General features: G+C 39.2%; 1 protein-coding gene across 1 annotated transcript; it reads right to left on the reverse strand.

The window, feature by feature from the left end:
* Positions 1 to 3,838: 3,838 nt before the first annotated feature.
* CCT4 (chaperonin containing TCP1 subunit 4) lies at positions 3,839 to 18,792 on the reverse strand. The gene is made up of 14 exons (XM_077915579.1): positions 18,536 to 18,792; positions 15,676 to 15,728; positions 14,633 to 14,722; positions 13,583 to 13,691; positions 12,915 to 13,057; positions 11,144 to 11,265; positions 10,756 to 10,888; positions 9,629 to 9,768; positions 7,813 to 7,909; positions 7,622 to 7,732; positions 7,190 to 7,320; positions 6,819 to 7,053; positions 4,284 to 4,397; positions 3,839 to 4,047 (listed from the first exon to the last, which is right to left on the reverse strand). The coding sequence occupies exons 1-14, from the start codon at positions 18,660 to 18,662 to the stop codon at positions 4,033 to 4,035; spliced, it is 1,620 nt and encodes a 539-aa protein (XP_077771705.1). The 5' UTR covers positions 18,663 to 18,792; the 3' UTR covers positions 3,839 to 4,032.
* Between the last annotated feature and the right edge of the window lie 567 nt (positions 18,793 to 19,359).

The raw sequence follows: 19,359 nt of genomic DNA on the forward strand, positions 1-19,359 counted from the left end.
GGGTGGCTCAGCAGTTGAACGTCTGCCTTTGGCTCAGGGTGTGATCCTGGAGTCCCAGGATCAAGTTCTGCATCGGGCTTCCTGTAGGGAGCCGGCTTCTCCCTCTGCCTGTCTCTGCATTTCTGTCTCATGAGTTAAGTAAAAATCTTTAAAATTTTTGTTATATAAACAATTTCTATTATTTAGATATAACCTATAAATCTTGTGCTGAGTAATGGTTAAATTCAAATATAAATCATTTGGGGTACCTGGGTGGTTCAGTTGGTTAAACATGTGCCTTTGGCTCACATCATTCCAGGGTCCTGGGCTCGAGCCCCACATCACGCTCTCTTCTTAGCTGGAAGCCTTGCTTCTCCCTCTCCCTCTGCCTCCCCCGCCCCCCTGCTTGTGTGCTCTAATAAAATTTCAAAAAACAACAAATATAAGTCATTTGGATTACAGTATTTTGACTTAAAAGTTTTTAGAATATACTTCATTATCCATTAAAATGAGAGTAAACTGAATTAAATTCTAGATAATCCAGAAATAGCCATCTAAACACACTAAGACTTAGCATTTACCAAATTAGTTATTTTCAGTTAATTACTTGTCAGATGCAATGGAACATTCTCCAGAAAAGATCACATACTGGGTCACAAATCAGGTCTTAAGCAGTACCAAAAGACTGGGTTCATTCCCTGCATATTTTTGGACCACAATACTCTGAACTGGAACTCAATCACAAGAGAAAATTTGGAAAGAATTCAAATACATGGAGGCTAAAGAGCATCCTACTAAAGAATGAATGGGTCAAGCATGAAATTAAAGAATTTTACAAATTCATGGAAACAAATGAAAATGAAAACACAACTGTTCAAAACTTTGGGATACAGCAAAAGCAATCCTAAGGAGGGAAGTATATAGAGACCTATCTATAGGTCTCAAATATACAACCTAACCTTACACTTAAAGGAGCTGTACAAAGAACAGCAAGTAGAGCCTGAACCCAGCAGAAGAGAAAAGGGGCACCTGGGTGGCTCAGTGGTTGAGTGCCTGCCTTTGGCTCAGGTCTTGATCCCAGCGTCCTGGGATCAAATCCTGAATAGAGCTCACCGCAGGGAGCCTGCTTCTCCCTCTGCTTATGTCTCTGCCTCTCTCATGTATAAATATTTCTTTTTAAAAGAAGAGAAATAATAAAGATTAGACCAGAAATCAATGAAATAGAAACCAAAAGACTACAACAGATCAACAAAACTAAGAGCTGATTCTTTGAAAGAATTAAGATGGATAAACCCTTGGCCAGACTTATCAAAAAGAAAAAAGAAAGGACCCAAATAAATAAAATCATGAATGAAAAAGATCACAAGAAACACTGAAAAAATATAATTATATGAACATATTATAAGCAACTATATGTCAACAAATTAGGCAATCTGGAAGAAATGGATGCATTCCTAGAGACCTATGAGCTACCAAAACTGAAACAAGAAGAAACAGAAAACCTGAACAGACCCATAACCAGCAAGGAAATTGAAGCAGTAATCAAAAATCTCCCAATAAGAGTCCAGAGCCAGGTGGATTGCCAGGGGAATTCAACCAAACATTTAAAGAATACCTATTTGATTGAAGCTGTTTCAAAAAACAGAAATGGAAGGAAAACGTCCAAACTTTCTATGAGGCCAGCATTACTTTGAAGTCAAAACCAGAGAAAGACCCTACCAAAAAGGAGAATTACAGAATAGCCCCGATGAATATGGATGCAAAAATTCTCACCAATACTAGCCAATAGGATCCAACAGTAAAGGATTATTCACCATGACCAAGTGGGACTTATTCCTGGGCTGCAAGGGTGGTTCAACATCAACAAATCAATGTGATATACATTAATAAAAAAAAGGACAAAAACCATATAATCCTCTCCATAGATACAGAAAAAGCATTTGACAAAGTAAAGCATCCCATCTTGATTAAAAGTCTTCACAGTGTAGGGATAGAGAACATATCTCAAATCATAAAACCATATACAAAAAGCCCATAGCGAATATTCTCAATGGGGAAAAACGGAGAGCTTTTTCCCCTAAGGTTAGGAACATGACAGGGATGTCCACTCTCCCCACCATTGTTCAACATAGTACCAGAAGTCCTGGCCTCAGCAATCAGACAAAAGAAAAGGCATCCAAATCGGCAAAGTCGAACTCTCACTCTTAGCAGATGACAGGATACTCTATATGGAAAACTCAAATGACTTCACCCTAAAATTGCTAGAACCCATATAGGAATTCAGCAATATGGTGGGATATAAAATTAATGCACAGAAATAAGTTGCATTTCTACACACTAATGAGACAAAAAAGAGATTAAGGAGTTGATCCTATTTACAACTGCACCCAAAACCATGATATCTAGGAATAAACCTAATCAAAGAAGCAAAGACCTGTACTCAGATAACTATAGAACACTCATGAAAGAAATTGAGGAAGACAAAGAAATGGAAAAATGTTCCTGCTCGTGGATTGGAAGAATAATGTTAAAATGTCTATGCTGCCTAGAGCAATCTATACATTCAGTGCAATCAATCACTATCAAAATACAATCAACTTATTTCACAGAGCTGGAACAAATAATCCTAAAATTTGTATGGAACCACAAAACCCCAAATAGTCCAAGGAATGTTGAAAAAGAAACCCGAAATTGGTGGTATCACAATTCCAGAGTTCAAGCTGTTACAAAGCTGTAATTATCAAGACAGTACAGTACTGACACAGAAACAAAACACAAAGATCAATGGAATAGCATAGAACCCAGAAATGGACCCTTAACTGAGTCCAAGAGATGTGGGCCAAGTGGTATTAGATTGTGTAAGCCCAATTTATGGTCTTCTTCAAAAGTCTGGCCTTTATCCAAAGCAGTTAATAGCCATGAAAACTTGTGCCTGACAAATTTTTAAAAATCACTAGTGTACAGAACTGCCTGGAAGGAAGCCAGAGCAAGGGCAGAGACTAGTCTAGAAATTTTACATGATTCATGTCAATAGAGGATGCCTGGATCAGGACAGAGGCAAAGAGGTTCTAAGCTACTGAAATGACACATTAAGAATCCCCATGTATAATATTTGCTACATAGATGCATATACTTTTATTTGCAAAAGGAATCCCAATTAACACAGTTAAAGTTATATTTTCAAAGAAAAGGATTGGGAGGATAGGCTATTGGGGAAAACTTCATTTTTCACTTAGTATCTTCCTGTAAACGTTTTAAAATAAGATTTTATTGGGGTGCCTTAGTTAAGTGTTTGGCTTCAGCTTGGGTCATGATCTCAGGGTCCTGGGATCGAGCCCATCAGGATCTCTGCAAGGTGGGGAGTCTGCTTCTCCCTTTCCCTCTGTGCTCTAATAAATAATAAATCTTAAAAAAAAAAAAAAGATTTATTTGAGATAGTGCCCATGCGCACACACGAACTGGGGAGAGGGACAGAGGATCTTGAACAGACTCCCCACAGAGCTGGACACAGGGCTCAATCTCACAAGATAATGACCTGAGCCAAAGTCAAATGCTTAACAAACTGAGCCACCCAGGTGCCCTCTATACTGTTAATTTTTAAAACAGCGGATATTATCATTTTGATATTTTTGTGTGAATGGGGATTTATCAGAGTGAGGAGCAGACTGGGTCATTTAAAAATTCTCAATACTTCCATAAGAAAAAACAACACCCCACAAAACTTTAAGAACTCAGGATTGAGACCCAAGAAAGTCAACAGGCAAATGTGAATTCATTTTTTTCTCTTCTTACACAGGTTTTTAAAGAATATCAGAAGTAACAGACTGTTGGGGGACAAGGGCCAATAAATTAATCTGCCTTTTGAAATCAAACATTTAATATTTTAATCAAGTTGTATCAATACAATTTTTCAAGCAAGTGCCACTGGAAGACCAGGCCTAGGGATTCGTAAAGGAAACAAATCTTCCAAACAGCAAGAACACCAAGGTGATCTTCCACTCCAGATGCACTGTTAGTGGCCACAGCAGCACCAGTTGACCGGTGTTAATCCGATTACCGAGTATTTACCTGAAAAGAAAAAAACTTGAGTTCTACAACTTGTAATGATAGAATTTTAATGATGAAAGAGCAATTACCAAATCACCCCTATTTTTACAAGTGAGAAAAGACTGTAAAAGTATGAACTGTTATCACCTTCATGACCAGCAAAGTAGTATTCACCACCCTGCTCCCCTCCTTAAAACTCTTAAAAAATATATGCCTTTTTGACCCTGTAGGGAAATTCACAACCTATTTATACTTACCACATCATCAATTTTCAGAATGCTCCGGACGGTTTCAGTTGCTAGAGTCAGTGCACTGACTGAAACCAACAAAGGCTGGACAACCAGTTCCTCCAAAATGTTGGAAATACCACCCTGCCAAATAGCATAAGTTGCATTTAGTGTCTGTAATCACACATATCACCAACAACACTGCTACGAGTATGACATGCCTTTCCAACCTAGTTTTCCTTTGCTCTAGTCAAAAGTCAATACTCTCTGCTAAGCCCTTCTGCATATTGTAGGTTGTATTTAACTAAAATGTGGAAAAACTGAATTAATATTAGATTTCCCTAGTCCTAACCCCAAAACAACTTCTAATTATCTTTAAATTACCCAAGCAAAAATTAGGTAGATGATCTCATACTAATTAAAAATTGTGAGATCTGAGCAGCCCGGGTGGCTCTGCGGTTTTGTACCGCCTTCAGCTTAGGACCTGATCCTGGAGACCCGGGACTGAGCCCCACGTAAGGCTCCCTGCATAGAGCCTGCTTCTCCCTCTGCCTGTGTCTCTGCCTCTCTCCCTCTTTCTGTGTGTGTGTCTCTCATGAATAAATAAATAAATAAAATCTTAAAAAAAAAAAGTGAGATCTTTAATGCTCAAGTCATCCCTGAACCCCAATTCTGAATATAGTTAAGTCTGGTCTGTTCTGCCTTTGTACCTCTCTCAAATCCCATTTTTAAATTGTTACTGCCATTATCTTAGTCCACCTTCTCTCTGGATTATTGCATTATGTTATTGTGGCCATAATGGGCAACAACCGTGCTTCCAGTCTTCCCTCCTTAAAATACTTTTTCATCATCTTAACCTCTTGGTTAAAAAAAACATCAGTAGCTCCCAACTACTGGAATAAAAACAAAATAAAAACAAAACTCCCTCATAACTGCCCCAATACTCCAAGGCCTCCTCATTCTAGTTCTTCTGTGAGATTTCCAACCTTCAAGTCCACTATAATGCCAACATATAACCCTCTAGACAAAATGAGCCCTTTCACATAAAACTTTTGCTTCTCCACCTGAAATTTCCTCATGCCCCCTATTAAAGTTGCATTATCATAAAGCTTTCCCTAAGCAGGCAGTGCCTTTCCTTTGGAGTTCTAGATCACTTAAAAAATATTACCTTGGACTCTGTTATTTTCCATTATGTATTGTCTCTCTCTTCAATATAAAGCACTAATATAAAAGTGAAGGTTATTACGGCTGTGTTTACCTTACACAATTATACTAGGCTGCTGGCCACAACAACAGAACAGTTAATTATATTTATGTAGTGCTTACGCCAGACAACTTTAGTAAGAGCCTTCTGGTTGGTAATATATTTAATCCTAACAACAGGCCTTTGAAGGAACTATGAGTTGTCCCTTTTAACAACCAAGGAAACTGAAGCACAGACTTAAATAACTAAGAGTTACACAATCAATAAATAGCAGTGTTAATGAACAAATAATACTTTTCACTTAAGACATCATGTTCATTCTTATTCAATGGCATAAATTAATCTGCAATTCTCACATTTGGATCCAAGATTACTTAAAAACAAACAAACAAAAAAAAACAAAAAAAAAAAACAAAAAAAAAAAAAGGAGGAAGGGCACCTGGGTGGTTTCAGCATTTGAGAGTCGGCCTTTGGCTCAGGTAGTGATCCCAGGGTCCAGGGATTGAATCCCACATCAGGCCTTCCTGCAGGGAGCCTGCTTCTCCCTCTGCCTATGTCTCTGCCCTCTCTCTTTTATAAATCAATAAAATCTTAAAAAAAAAAAAAAAAAGTAATCTCTACAGGGCGCCTGGGTGGTGGTTCAGTCGGTTAAGCATCTGCCTTGGGCTCAGGTCATGATCCCAGGGTGCTGGGACCAGGTCTTGCAGTGGGCTCCTTGCTCAGCAGTGAGCCTGCTTCTCCCTCTCCCTCTGCTGGCTGCTGCTCCCCCAATTTGTACTCTTGTTAAATAATTTAAAAAAATAAAGTCATTTCTGCACCTAATATGGGGCTTGAACTCTCAACCTGGAGACCAAGAGTCATATGCTTTTCTGATAGAGCCAGCCAGGCACCTCTAAACCCAAGATTACTAAAAAAATAAAAATAAAATAAAAATAAAAAATTATTTTCTTTGAAAAAGTTCAGGGGGCAGGGGCAGAGGGAGAGAGAGAATCTCAAGCTAACTCTCCACTGAGAAGGGAGCCCAACAAAGGTCTCAATCCCATCACCCTGAGATCATGACCTGAGCCAAAATCAAGAATTGGATGCTTAATCAACTGAGCCACCCAGGCACCCCCTAAGATTACTTTTAATTAAAATGCTTTTCACTCAGGAAACCCTTAGAGTCTCCTCCCTTTTTGGAAGCTCTGTACTCTATCGTTCAATAAACTTTACTATCAACTCAGTAAACCTTGCTTTGCTGTGCACCAAAAAAGAGCCAGAAACCAAAAAAACCCACACCACCTTTTCATTCAGCAGACATTTATGAAGCTTTTAACGTTTTAATCAACATTTTCTGCAATAATTAAGAATTCAATTATTACCTTTCGGACATTTATGCCGGTAGTTTTTTCTCCTTGGGCATGTCGGTTTCTTAGTTCTGTTACTGTAGAAATGGGATTCAGGCCAGCATTTTCAGCTAGTGTAGATGGAATGACTTCCATAGCATCTGCAAAAGCACGAACGCAGTAGGATTCCATGCCACTCAATGTTCGTGAATATTCAGTTAACCGCAGGGCCAATTCTATCTCTGGAGCACCACCTCCTGCAATAAGAGCTCTGAAATTCACAAATACATTTTTAGTTTATTTTATCTAACAGGAAGCTATGTCTAATAACTTACTACTTCTACCTTAAAAATAGTCAAAATATAAAAACGTCAATGTTCAAAATGGTAATCGGTAACTTTTATTACCTCTTCTTCACTAAACAGCGAATAACACATAGGGCATCATGAATAGAGCGCTCAGCTTCTTCAATCACCAATTTGTTAGATCCACGAACAACAATTGTAACTGTTTTTCCGGGGCTTGTACAGCCTGTAATCTTTAGTAAACAAATTCCAGATTAGGTATATTTAATATTCACTAAACAGCGAATAACACATAGGGCATCATGAATAGAGCGCTCAGCTTCTTCAATCACCAATTTGTTAGATCCACGAACAACAATTGTAACTGTTTTTCCGGGGCTTGTACAGCCTGTAATCTTTAGTAAACAAATTCCAGATTAGGTATATTTAAAATGAGGATTAAAACAAACAAAACAAAAAAACAAAACAAAAAACAAACAAAAAAATAAACAAACAAAACCCCCAAGTAAATAAAAGCTTTATTACAAACTTTACCTTAAGCAGTTTGCCAGAACCATTTAAATTGACCTCCTCAGCTAACTCAGCTGATCCCAGCATATCAGCAGTGAATTGGTCAATATGAGCAACTGGCTTGGTTCCAATTGTCTGGGAAAAATATCAAACCCACAGATTAATACAAGAATTGATTATTGGATATTCTCAAACAGGTGCTAGGAATATTTTACCTTACAAATGAATTCAATGTCTTCTCTTTCAATATCCTTAACCACCATAATCTTCATCTTGTTCAGGAAATGTAATGCAAGATCACTAAGAGCATCTCTAAAATACAAAAATCGGTGATTAATGTCATTGCTAAATTAAAAAAAACCCCGCTATTCAACTGCTTTTTAAGCTGTCATTTTATTGTTTAAATGATGAATAACAAAGTATTTGTGAAGGAATATGCTTTATATGTTGGTTTACCAAGTTTATGAGCTCTAAACTTTGAACGTTTCCAATGGATAATATTCAAATGGACCCCAGCAACACTATTTGTAAAAGACACAAAAATTGTCAGTTTTTTTTTTTCCTTTTTTTAGGATTTTATTTATTCATGAGACACACAGAGAAAGAGGCAAAGACACAGGCAGAGGGAGAAGCAGGCTCCATGTAGGGAGCCTGATGTGGAACTTGATCCCAGGTCTCCAGGATCATGCCCTGGGCTGCAGGCGGTGCTAAATCGCTGAGCCACCCAGGCTGTGCAAATTGTCATAGTTTTTAATACTAAACTAGTATATCTTTAATAGTTAAAACTTTATCCATATTTCATGAATTTAGAAGTATGTAATTCAAGACACTACAAATTTATGCTTTCTCTCAAATTATCTGGAACAAACCTCTGGGAAACCTTGTGACATTGGAGGGGGTGAATATTACGATCTCTGTTTTTATAGATAAGCTACCTAAAATTTGAGAACGGCTACTTAAGGTCACTACCTATGCTATGACTTGGTAGAACCAGGTAATCTAACCCTTCATCAAGGCGTCCTGTTTGTCAAGGTTTCTATATAAAATGATCACCCATAGTACTTTCTGGCATAACACTATTAATAAAGCACAAGGGAATGTGTCTACTTACTTGAAGAAAACATTAAAGAAAAAAAAAAAAGATCAATTCTCAATTCAAACTTCGGAAAATTCAATCTATGAATGATTCTACATTCCCTTCAAAGAACTTCTAAATTTCAAGGCAAGCAATTTCATGGGTGTTTAAATAAAAGACTCTCTCAGGTAGTTAAATTCTAGACCAAACTAGCCTTTTAAAAAACAAAGCATTCCATTTGCTTGATATTTAGGATCTTGGTCTATAAAGAATATACTGTTGACCCTGGAACAACACGTAGGGGGATCACCTCCCTCTCTCCACTCAAAAATATGCATACATTTTGACTTCCCCAAAACTACTAATAACCTGTTGACCAAAGTCTTACTGATAACAGTTAACCAATATTTTGTATGTTGCGTGTATTATATGCTCTATTCTTATAATAAAACTAAGGAAAGGAAAACGTTAAGAAAACCACGAGGAGAGGCACCAGCCTGGCTGGCTTAGTTGGAAGAATAAATCGACTCTTGATTTCAGGGTCATGAGTTCCAGGCCAATGTCGGATATAAAGATTACTTAAATAAATAAAACTTAAAAAACCATGAGGGAAGCTGTGGGGGGAAAAAAAAAAAAAAAAAACCATGAGGAAAATACATTTATAGTATTTTCAATATAGTATATTTTCAATATAGTATATTGAAAATATCCACATAAAGTTGACCCACACAGTTCAAACCTGAGTTGCTCAAAGGTCAACTGTATATTCCACACATTTAAATTATCACAATGGGAAGAGAACTCACTTTAAGAGGATTCATCAGAATACAGTAATGTCTCAAAATGTAGATTCATTCTAGATTTCTAGTGATTTACCCACTCCAAATGTTTCCTAAGAAACTGCTAGAGGATCCAAAATAAATAGTCATTAAAAGGTGAACAAAATAGCCCCATACCTCAGGATAGACTTCTGTATGAGGAGGACATTACATCCTGTTTTTTTAATTTGCTTCACTAAATTGAGGATATAGGCTCTCTCCTCCCGAAGCACTCGATCCATCTGGACATAGTCAGAAACTACAATTTGATTATCCATCTGTTGAAAAAAAAGATATTAATAAATTGCATTGTAAGAGTTTTTAAGTGAAAAGGAGACATTTAAAGAAAATATTATGTATCATGTAAATCCAACCAAATATCTAATAATAAACTATACAGACATACACAGAAAAGATCTAAGAGGATGAACACACACCAACCTTTAACGTTCATCTATACACCCTGTTGTCTTGTTTATATTTTTTGCAAGCACATTTTTGGTAATTGTAAAATGATTATCCTATTTCCTGACTATGTCAATTTTCTTCATACAATTATATGCATCACTGAAGTAATTTCAATTGCACCCTTTTAACTCTATGGCTTGTTATAAAAACTGGTATGCTGAAAGGAGGTACCAGGGAAAAATCTTATTAATCAAAGGTCTATAAAACAACATTAATTTTTCTAATGGTTGAACTTTTGGGAAACATGAATCAACAGGAAACCTGTTTCCCAAAATGACGTAAGAAAAGAGCAATTCTTAATGAAGTGACAAGATAAGCCACTCCCTTTTGGAAATAGCATTTATGATTAAAAGATATGAAAATACCTTTAAAAACATTTCTTTAAAGTATAAATAGTAAGCTGTTTTCGAGTTTCATTTGTGCAAATGTAGGACTAGAGATCTGCCCGCTGCTATAGGATGGGTGGAGATTTTCCAGAAACCTACAAAGAATCTGGAAATCCACTTACACTCTAACTTACAGAGTTTTTCATTTTTTCATACACAGTACCCCTATTGTTATTTGCCTTCACCTATGATGTCAATGCTCAATTTCAACAATAGCCAATTGAAGGTATAGATCTGTCCTGTCTGGTATCCAACAATTTCTATTTTTGCCTCAATCTTACCATTTCCTTTTGAAATCTATGGTTTTTATCACTATTAACAGTATTTTATTTTTATAATAATGAACAAAGGTCTGAGCTATTAGAACATCACACACATTACAAGGAACCAGTTTCATTTGGTTTTACTTACATCCGTTTTGGGAGCAGATAAGCAAAACTGAATAAGCCCAATCTTAGCCTTTTCAACTCTAGTTATGCCAGAATTTGCCACCTTCTGAGTAAGTACCAGCCCTTCTACCAGCTCACAGTCATCAATTGTCCCACTAAGAAAAAAGAAAACAAGCAGTAGACAGTTAAAAGGGTAGAAATCAGAGATTAAGAGATTGCCAACAGATTAAAAATCACCAGTCCGATAAAAATGTGAGCCTCCCATGTATTATTTCCCCAATTCCTGAACTTGTTTGATACTAGAAGATGGCCTTGCCATCATAATGAAATATAAACAAATTCCTGAGATTTTTACATTAATACCAGTTCTTAAGTTAATTTTTATTAAAATTATAATTAGAAATGCTTACCCAAGTTTCTTAACTATTTTAATGTCTCTAAGATCTACACTAGTAGCCGTGGCTGGGTCAATAACTTTCATCACTGCATTTACACTCATTGGAGAAAGCAGACTTGAATACTGAGACACAACCTAGAATTAAAAAAAATAATAAAATCAGCCTCACAACAGAAAAAGTCCTAGTTCTTTAACGACAAACCTCTTCAAGAAGTAATCACTTTTTTCAGGTGGCAGGGGGAGAGTGGGACAACATGAGACATCATTCCCTATGAACTGTCTTTTCCACTCTAAGTCATTAGTCACCAAGGGCACAAAATATGGAGATTTGTTTTCCTATTTTATTAACATCCTAGATGGAACTACCTAGATTACTCATAATTCCATAGTAAATCCAAAAATCAAATCATACATAGATGTTTCTTATCTAAAATGATTTTGTGACCAAATGCTATAGATGTCCACCCTTAATACTGAGGGGCTAATAAAAATAACTACTGGCTAATACTTACTAAGCTCTTAGTGTGGTCTTAGCTCTTTACGTTTATATGCTCCTTCAATCTTTAAGATTTTATTAATTCATGAGACACACACAGAGAGAGGCAGAGACACAGGCCGAGGGAGAAGCAGGCTCCTTGCAGGGAGCCTGATGTGGGACTTGATCCCAGGACCCCAAGATCATGCCCTAAGCCAAAGGCAGACGCTCAACCCAGGCGTCCCCTCCTTCAATCTTGATGAAGAAATTCAAAGAGTCACAAGTTTAGTCAAGTGATGAACCTAGCACTAAACCCAAGCAGTCTAGGCTCTATGACCAATGCTTGTTAACCTCACTATTCTGTCTATATAAGATCTGGAGAAATTAAAAACATGTATGTCACTAACACTATCTAGCTCTCCACCTAACACTGGAAGAACATGAATGTTCAATACAATACTGATGAGAAAAATGGGAGGGGGGACACAGGACATGATAGGAAACAAAAAACATGAAGTATGCAAGAAATTAAAAAAAAAAAAATGCTTTAAATTTGAAAACTGGGGATCCCTGGGTGGCGCAGCGGTTTAGTGCCTGCTTTGGCCCAGGGCGCGATCCTGGAGACCCGGGATTGAATCCCATGTCAGGCTCCCGGTACATGGAGTCTGCTTCTCCCTCTGCCTGTGTCTCTGCCCCCCCCCCCCCCCGTGTGACTATCATAAATAAACAAACAAACAAACAAATAAATAAAACAAAATAAATAAATAAAATTGAAAACTAAGAAAACATCATTGATTATTAGTTAAGAGGGACCATGGGTGGGCAAACCTGTCCTGGGTTCCAATCTTTGCTTATCCCTTATTGATAGGTCTTGGATTAGTTATTTAATTTCACTAGATCTATTTTCCCATCTATAAAATGATGATAGTTTATTTGAAAGCCTTGAAGGAGCAAATCTGACCTGAACTAATTCAATTATATAAATAACTTCAGTAACCTAGACACTCTAGACCTAACCTTTATAAACTGTATAGTAGGGCAGCCCCAGTGGTTCAGCAGTTTGGTGCCGCCTTCAGCCCAGGGTGGGATCCTGGAGACCCGGGATCGAGTCCCATGTTGGGCTCCCTGCATGGAGCCTGCTTCTCTCTCTGCCTGTGTCTCTGCCCCTCTCTCTCATGAATGGATGAATAAAATCTTAAAAAAAAACAAAAAACTGTGTAGTATCAAAAAAAATCACAACTGAAGAGTTACAAATCTTAACAAACTTTAAAAAGTAACTATACAATGATCCCTTAAGCACTGGTCTCACCTTTGAGTTCAAGGAAGTGGTAGCACTATTTAATAAAGTTTCTCTGTCACTCAGTTCCACAGGTCGAGACATGTCAGTCAAGATTTCTATACCCTTTTCTAAAGCCTTCTGGAATGACTCAGAAATGATGGTTGGATGAATCCCTGTTGTTAAAAGTTGGTTATTATAACAGATAAACTTCATTTATTATTATATTTCTTAAAATGTGTTGTTCATTATAATTTCAGAGTCTTAATTTTTAAGTGATTGGAATAATCAATTCTGCACTCATGTGGTATATAAGATGAAAACAAAATTTTTTACTTTTTCAAAACACGACAAATCTAGGTAAGAAATAAAATAAGTGACTAGAGAGTCTCTATTATAATTAAGCATTATTTACCAGAACAAGAACCCATACTACCTCTCCCAAATCACCCATCTCATCTAGAGCCGAAGATTAGTACCACCACCACAACTTATTTTAGAAAAGCAAAATTCTATTAAATTCCATTTAAAATGAAGCCTGGTTAAAAAAAAAAAAAAAAATCTTACTCCTATGATAAACACAGCAAAATGCAACCTAAAAATTCCTAATAAAATTAGTTATTCCAAATTAAGTATCAAATTTATTACTTAATAGTTTTTTGCCTTTATTTGTAATAAAACATATCATGTCTCCTACCTACCTTTCTGAAGAAGCTTGGTACAGGAATCTAAGAGAGAGCCAGCAATGATGACCACTGATGTGGTGCCATCTCCTGCTTCTATATCTTGTGCCTTAGACAGCTCTACCAGCTAAGTAAACAGAACATGCTAAGTTACTCAATGAGAAATGTGAAGACCCAATAACATGTAACTGAAATATAGAATGACCTTCGTATCAGTGTCAAAAACAATCTGATTATCAACCCTGTATGATTTAATTCTTGATTTCTGAGTTTTATTTTAAAATGATGATTAATATATTTGTGACACACAAAATTCTGCTCATATACTCCCTATAAGAATCTATGATATGATTTCAAGTTCAGACTATGGGTTTTAAATCTTCTCTTCCCAAGTACCAGAAGTTCCTCTCAGAAAGTGTATATGTTATACCACAGGTACCCTGTAGACTTAGAAGCTAAAAAATAGGGCATTCTAGGAGACAAGTGTCAGTTTGGAGTCCTTTGGAAGTTTATCGGAATTGACCCTGTATAAGCATAATCTGATTCATTTCAAAAATCATCTTGACATAATCAAACGTAACTTTTCAATAGAAATTTCTTTTTGCAGATATGGTGACTTCTCACTCAACCCTAGGGTCATCATTACACTTAGTTGAATTGGTTAATTGTTTTGTTTTTGTTTTTTTTTTGGGTTAATTGTTTTTAATAAATCTTACTGTTTGACACATGATTTGTTTTTTGCACACAATTAAGATTACATTGCTCTTTTCCAACTAATACCCCTAAACTAATAACTTTTGCCATTTCATGTTTTTTCTCCAACTATATATATACATATATATATATAGCACATTCCTGTGGACAAGGAAATTCATGTATTACAACCTCGCTCTGAAGAACACAATGTTAGACACACAATGTATCCTATAAACATGCCTGTTTAACATAGAAAAAAAGAATTTACAATGGTTAAATTATAGAATGTGATCAAATAAAACAAATTTATTTACAAATATTAAACCAATACTACTTAAAAAAAAAAAAAACCTTATCTAAAATTGTACTTACCATTCTGGCTGCTGGATGTAACACTTGCATCTGTTTAAGAATGGTGGCACCATCATTTGTAATGGTCACATCGCCTTTTCCATCTTGAATCTGCAAAATTTCGTTTTTTTTTTTTTTAAAAAGCTGTATTTCAAAAATTTTATTTTCTTTACCCAGTGCTATGACACCCTAAAAGTTCTAACTTTAAAGCTTCTTAGTAGAGATGTTAATTTATGTTTGCATAGCTTACAGCTGTGCTTCATTTCCAATTCTCTTCCCTTATATTAGTATAGTGACATAAGAACACGCAGCAACAGTCTAATTTTACAACTGAAAATACTTGGCTTTACTCTATTTTTTTACTTGTTTGAAAGTGAAAGAAATCTAGACATATACAATATAGAGCAGAAATAATACTATGAAGAATTACTAATACCCCTGGGTTCAGATCCATAAGAAACGATACCATGGATCTACAAAAAAGACTGCACCATGAACGTAGTGAATACAAATCTTACAAACACAGTAATCTGTGTCTTATTATTTTCAACAAAGGCTATACAGCATTACTAGCAGGGATGGATTTTAAAATATCCAGAGGGAATAATGATCTGTATATCATCCAATCTTTCATATTGTTTATCTCTCATTTTGGATGTTAATTAGCACTGAATTTGAGGGTATATTTATCAAGTGACTGGAATGCTCTGGAATGTTTTATGTTGCCAGTCAACCACACTAGAAGAACAAGTCAAATTCTACAGACCAATGTAGGGTCACAGTTATTTCAATAAGGAACAATTAACTCAAGCGCTTAGAGCTATAGCCTTACTCTATTTTCCATATAACACAACAGGTAACTACTTTTGCGAATGTAATTCGTATAAAAAGCATTAAACAAAATACAAATTATACTGGAGTCCTGCTCACCCCAAAGCAATCTATTCTTCCAAACTCTCAAAGTACCTTTCTAACACTTTTAAAGCAGCACATCTTAACCCTTATTGAGATTCTGCAGTGTGGACAATAGGATTTTAATACATAATCATAATTCAGCTTTTTACCATTTTATCCATTCCTTTTGGTCCAAGGCTTGTTCTAATAGCATCAGCAACAGCTGTAAACAGAGGGAAAAAAATCAAGATGCTTAAAGCAAAATGTTTCTCTTCTCAAATGATCATATCATTTGTCCTTATCAGGATATGATACACATTTACTGTGTCCATTAAAGAAAATTCATTATTTATTTATTTATTTATTTTTTTTTTTATTTATTTACGATTGTCACACACACACACAGAGAGAGAGAGAGAGAGAGGCAGAGACACAGGCAGAGGGAGAAGCAGGCTCCATGCAACGGGAGCCCGACATGGGATTCGATCCCGGGTCTCCAGGATCGCGCCCTGAGCCAAAGGCAGGCGCTAAACTGCTGCGCCACCCAGGGATCCCGAAAATTCATTATTTATTAAGAATACACTAGAAACTGATTTATTCTTTTTTGATTTGTTCTTACACTTTTGATTGTAGGACACTTCACCTTTTGTTGTTAAAGTCACTATACAGAATACTGGCGCCCTACCTACGGCAGAATCAATTTTGAGGATTTACCTAACCCTTCTCTAGTACCAAAATAAGCACAATGACCTCTGAATGAAGGCTGTATTTTTCTCCATTCCTTAAAAGAACACAAGCAGCAACAGGGGAGGCAAGACTTCCTAATATACTATACTGTCTCCCCTAATTATAGATTGAATCTTTGAAGGCAAAGAGATTTTTGTCCACCAATGTGAAGCTCGTCTAAAGATGGTCCACAGTAAAACATCCTTTGCCACCTTCTACCTTGCCACCAAATAAGCTCAAACAAACAAAAACCCCAAACCTTTACCCAAACCAAAATCTAGGTTTTAGTCATCAGTACATTATAAAACACCTCCGGATACACAGTCTACCATTCCAACGTTACATGTTCTTATTAATGCTCCCTAGGAGTGTTTATTAGTCCACTTAAGGGAAATTAGATTTGATAAACACTCAAGTCAAATCCCCTTTTGAGAAGCCCAGGACAAATAATTAGGCCTTCCCCTTCCTAAGATACCACCTCACTCAATATACACAGGGCTGAGATTGTGCCCTAATCATTGTAGACTCCACAACCAGCATCATACTCCCCCTCCCTTTATTGTGTAAATAATAAAGATCTTAACAAGATGAAAGTATTTGCTATAATTAAAAGTTATTCCCCTCCCTTTATTGTGTAAATAATAAAGATCTTAACAAAATGAAAGTATTTGCTATAATTAAAAGTTATTTTTCACTTAATTATTTCATAATTTTGGGCTTCTATTCCTAATTAACCAGGCAATATTATGCTTTCAGGCGATTTTAGTGGACCCACATGGCCCAGGTTCTACAGGCAGACCAACTCACTTTAAGATTGCCCTCACATTCGTCTACATGAAGTTAGGACAACGCACCCTAACCAAAAAATAAAGAAGGATTTTAGACTGCTTACATCTACAAAGGTGTCTGATTGCTACCATTCTGTGTGGCACACAGTAGGGTCTGTTACAGGACGCATGCCGAACAGTACCAGAACTAGTATTTCCTGTGTGTCTATATGGTTTTTACATGATCAATTTGGGGAGATGGGGGGGGGGGAAGCACCATTTTGAGATAACATTTAAATAAAAAACTGGCTCCCTGAATTAAACCAAAACTACACCTAAACGAAAGCAACTTTTCTTGACCAAGTTGGCTAGGTTTTGTCTGATTTGGAAAAGATTAGTTGTGCCCCTGAGTTCTCACTGAAAAGGTCATGTTCACAGATAATTCATCCTACCTCCGTTCACCAGGCCCTTCCAAAGGATTTCGCCCCATCCTGCCCTCCCGATCTCACTTCTCGCATCTTCATGCACTTTATTCTCTAACTGTAATGAAACTGGATTATAAGGCTCAATAAGCATCAGGTAAGATCTCTAGGCCTTTATTCTCATTTTTCCTTCCAGACTCTTCTGTCTCAAATCAACTATACTGAATTCTCACAACTCTTAGAAAAAAAAAAAAAAAAAAAAAAGGGCAGCCCAGGTGTCTCAGCGGTTTAGCACCGCCTTCGGCCCAGGGCGTGACCCCGGGGTCCCGGGATCGAGTCCCACGTCGGGCTCCCTGCATGGGGCCTGCTTCTCCCTCTGCCTGTGTCTCTGCCCTTCTCTCTCTCTCTCTCTCTCGGTCCCTCATGAAATAAAAATAAAAATCTTAAAAAAAGAAAAAAAAGCGAGGGAACACCTTCCCCAATTTTAGGGGTGAGGAAACGTTCGCCAGAGGTCGAAGGTCACAGAGCCACGAAGCAACGGTCACAGAGAACGGTAGCTCGGGTCTTCATCTCCATCATACTCCGACCTGGTCTGCAGAACGACGCAGCGCCAACGCGCCGTCCACACTTCCAGGCCGGCGGGGCCCGGCTGCACACGCAGACTGGGCGGAAAAGCACAGCGGGCTTCCCGGGAGCTCCAGCCGGCAGCGAGGCCTCCCCCACAGCCCAAGACAAAGGGCGCCGCCCAACCGAGGCGCCAGCCCCCTTTCCATTAGTTGAGCCGAGAGCTTCTTTACGTGGTATCCTCGTAAGAACACCTGAAACCTAAACTGCATTTTGCAAAAGACGTCCTCGCAGGGGAACCGACGACAGCGCTGCCGCGGCAGGTGCCCAGGCCCGCCGTCTCCGGCAGCCCGAGGAACCGCCGAGGGCGAAAGGCTGCGGGCGTCAGGGCCCGGGCCTGGACCGGGCGGCGCCGGCGACCCCCACTGAGCGCAGCAAAGCTCGCCGCGGACCATCCCGGCAAACAGAAGAGGCGCTTTGGCAACCCAAGTCCGGGGCCGGAGCGCAGAGCTCGGCCCGCACGGCCTCGGGCCGGACGCCGCGAGCGGTACCTTTGGCCGCGGAGATGTTGCTGAAGCGGATCTGCGCCGGCTTGTCGCGGTCCTGGTAGGCGGTTTTGCTGCGGCCGCCGGCGGCTGCGGCGGGCGCCCCGCTCCGCGGAGCCGCGTTCTCGGGCATGGCCAACTCGGCGGGGTCTGCGCGGGCCTGGGAGGGACGGATGGACCCGGATTCCTGCCGGCCGCCGACGGACGGAACGCGCCCGCCGCCTTCACGAAGCTTCCAGAAAGCGGCGCGGGCGCCGGGAGGAGGCGGAGGCGGAGGCGGAGGCGGAGGCGGGGAGGGGGCCTATCGGGCGGCGTCGCGCCGACGTGACGTATAGGGCTGCCCGCCGCGCGCCGGGGGCCGGGGCCGGGGCCGGGGCCGGGGCGGGGGCTTTGTGTCCCGGGAGTGCTGGCCGCGGGCCCGGGGGTGCAGGCGCGATGGGCAAGGGGAGGCGGGGGTCCCCTGCGAGGCAGGCCGGACACCCCGCGATTTTACAGGCGGGCGTTGGGCACCCACCTCGCGCGCTGCCCGGGCCTCCGCGGGCCGCGAGGTCCTTCCGTTAACGCGACGCGCCCGAGCCACGCACGGGGAGCCCAAGCCTTTCGGTCCAGTTACGATCGTTTAGTTGTTCTGTGCCAGGGGCATGGCTAAGACCTTGGGCCTCTGTATGTCCTTTAACCTTCACGATAAGTCCATGAAGTGGGCGCCCCCCCCCCCCCCCGATCTGATAACGAAACACCAAGCCCCGGGTCAGCCTGTAAGTAGATTGAAACCGTACATTCCATGGAGAGCAACGACTCCCAGGTCATGAGTTAAACCGCCGGGCTCCTGT

The sequence above is a fragment of the Canis aureus genome, chromosome 11, assembly GCF_053574225.1.
Source record: "Canis aureus isolate CA01 chromosome 11, VMU_Caureus_v.1.0, whole genome shotgun sequence".
Taxonomy (NCBI): Eukaryota; Metazoa; Chordata; class Mammalia; order Carnivora; family Canidae; genus Canis; species Canis aureus.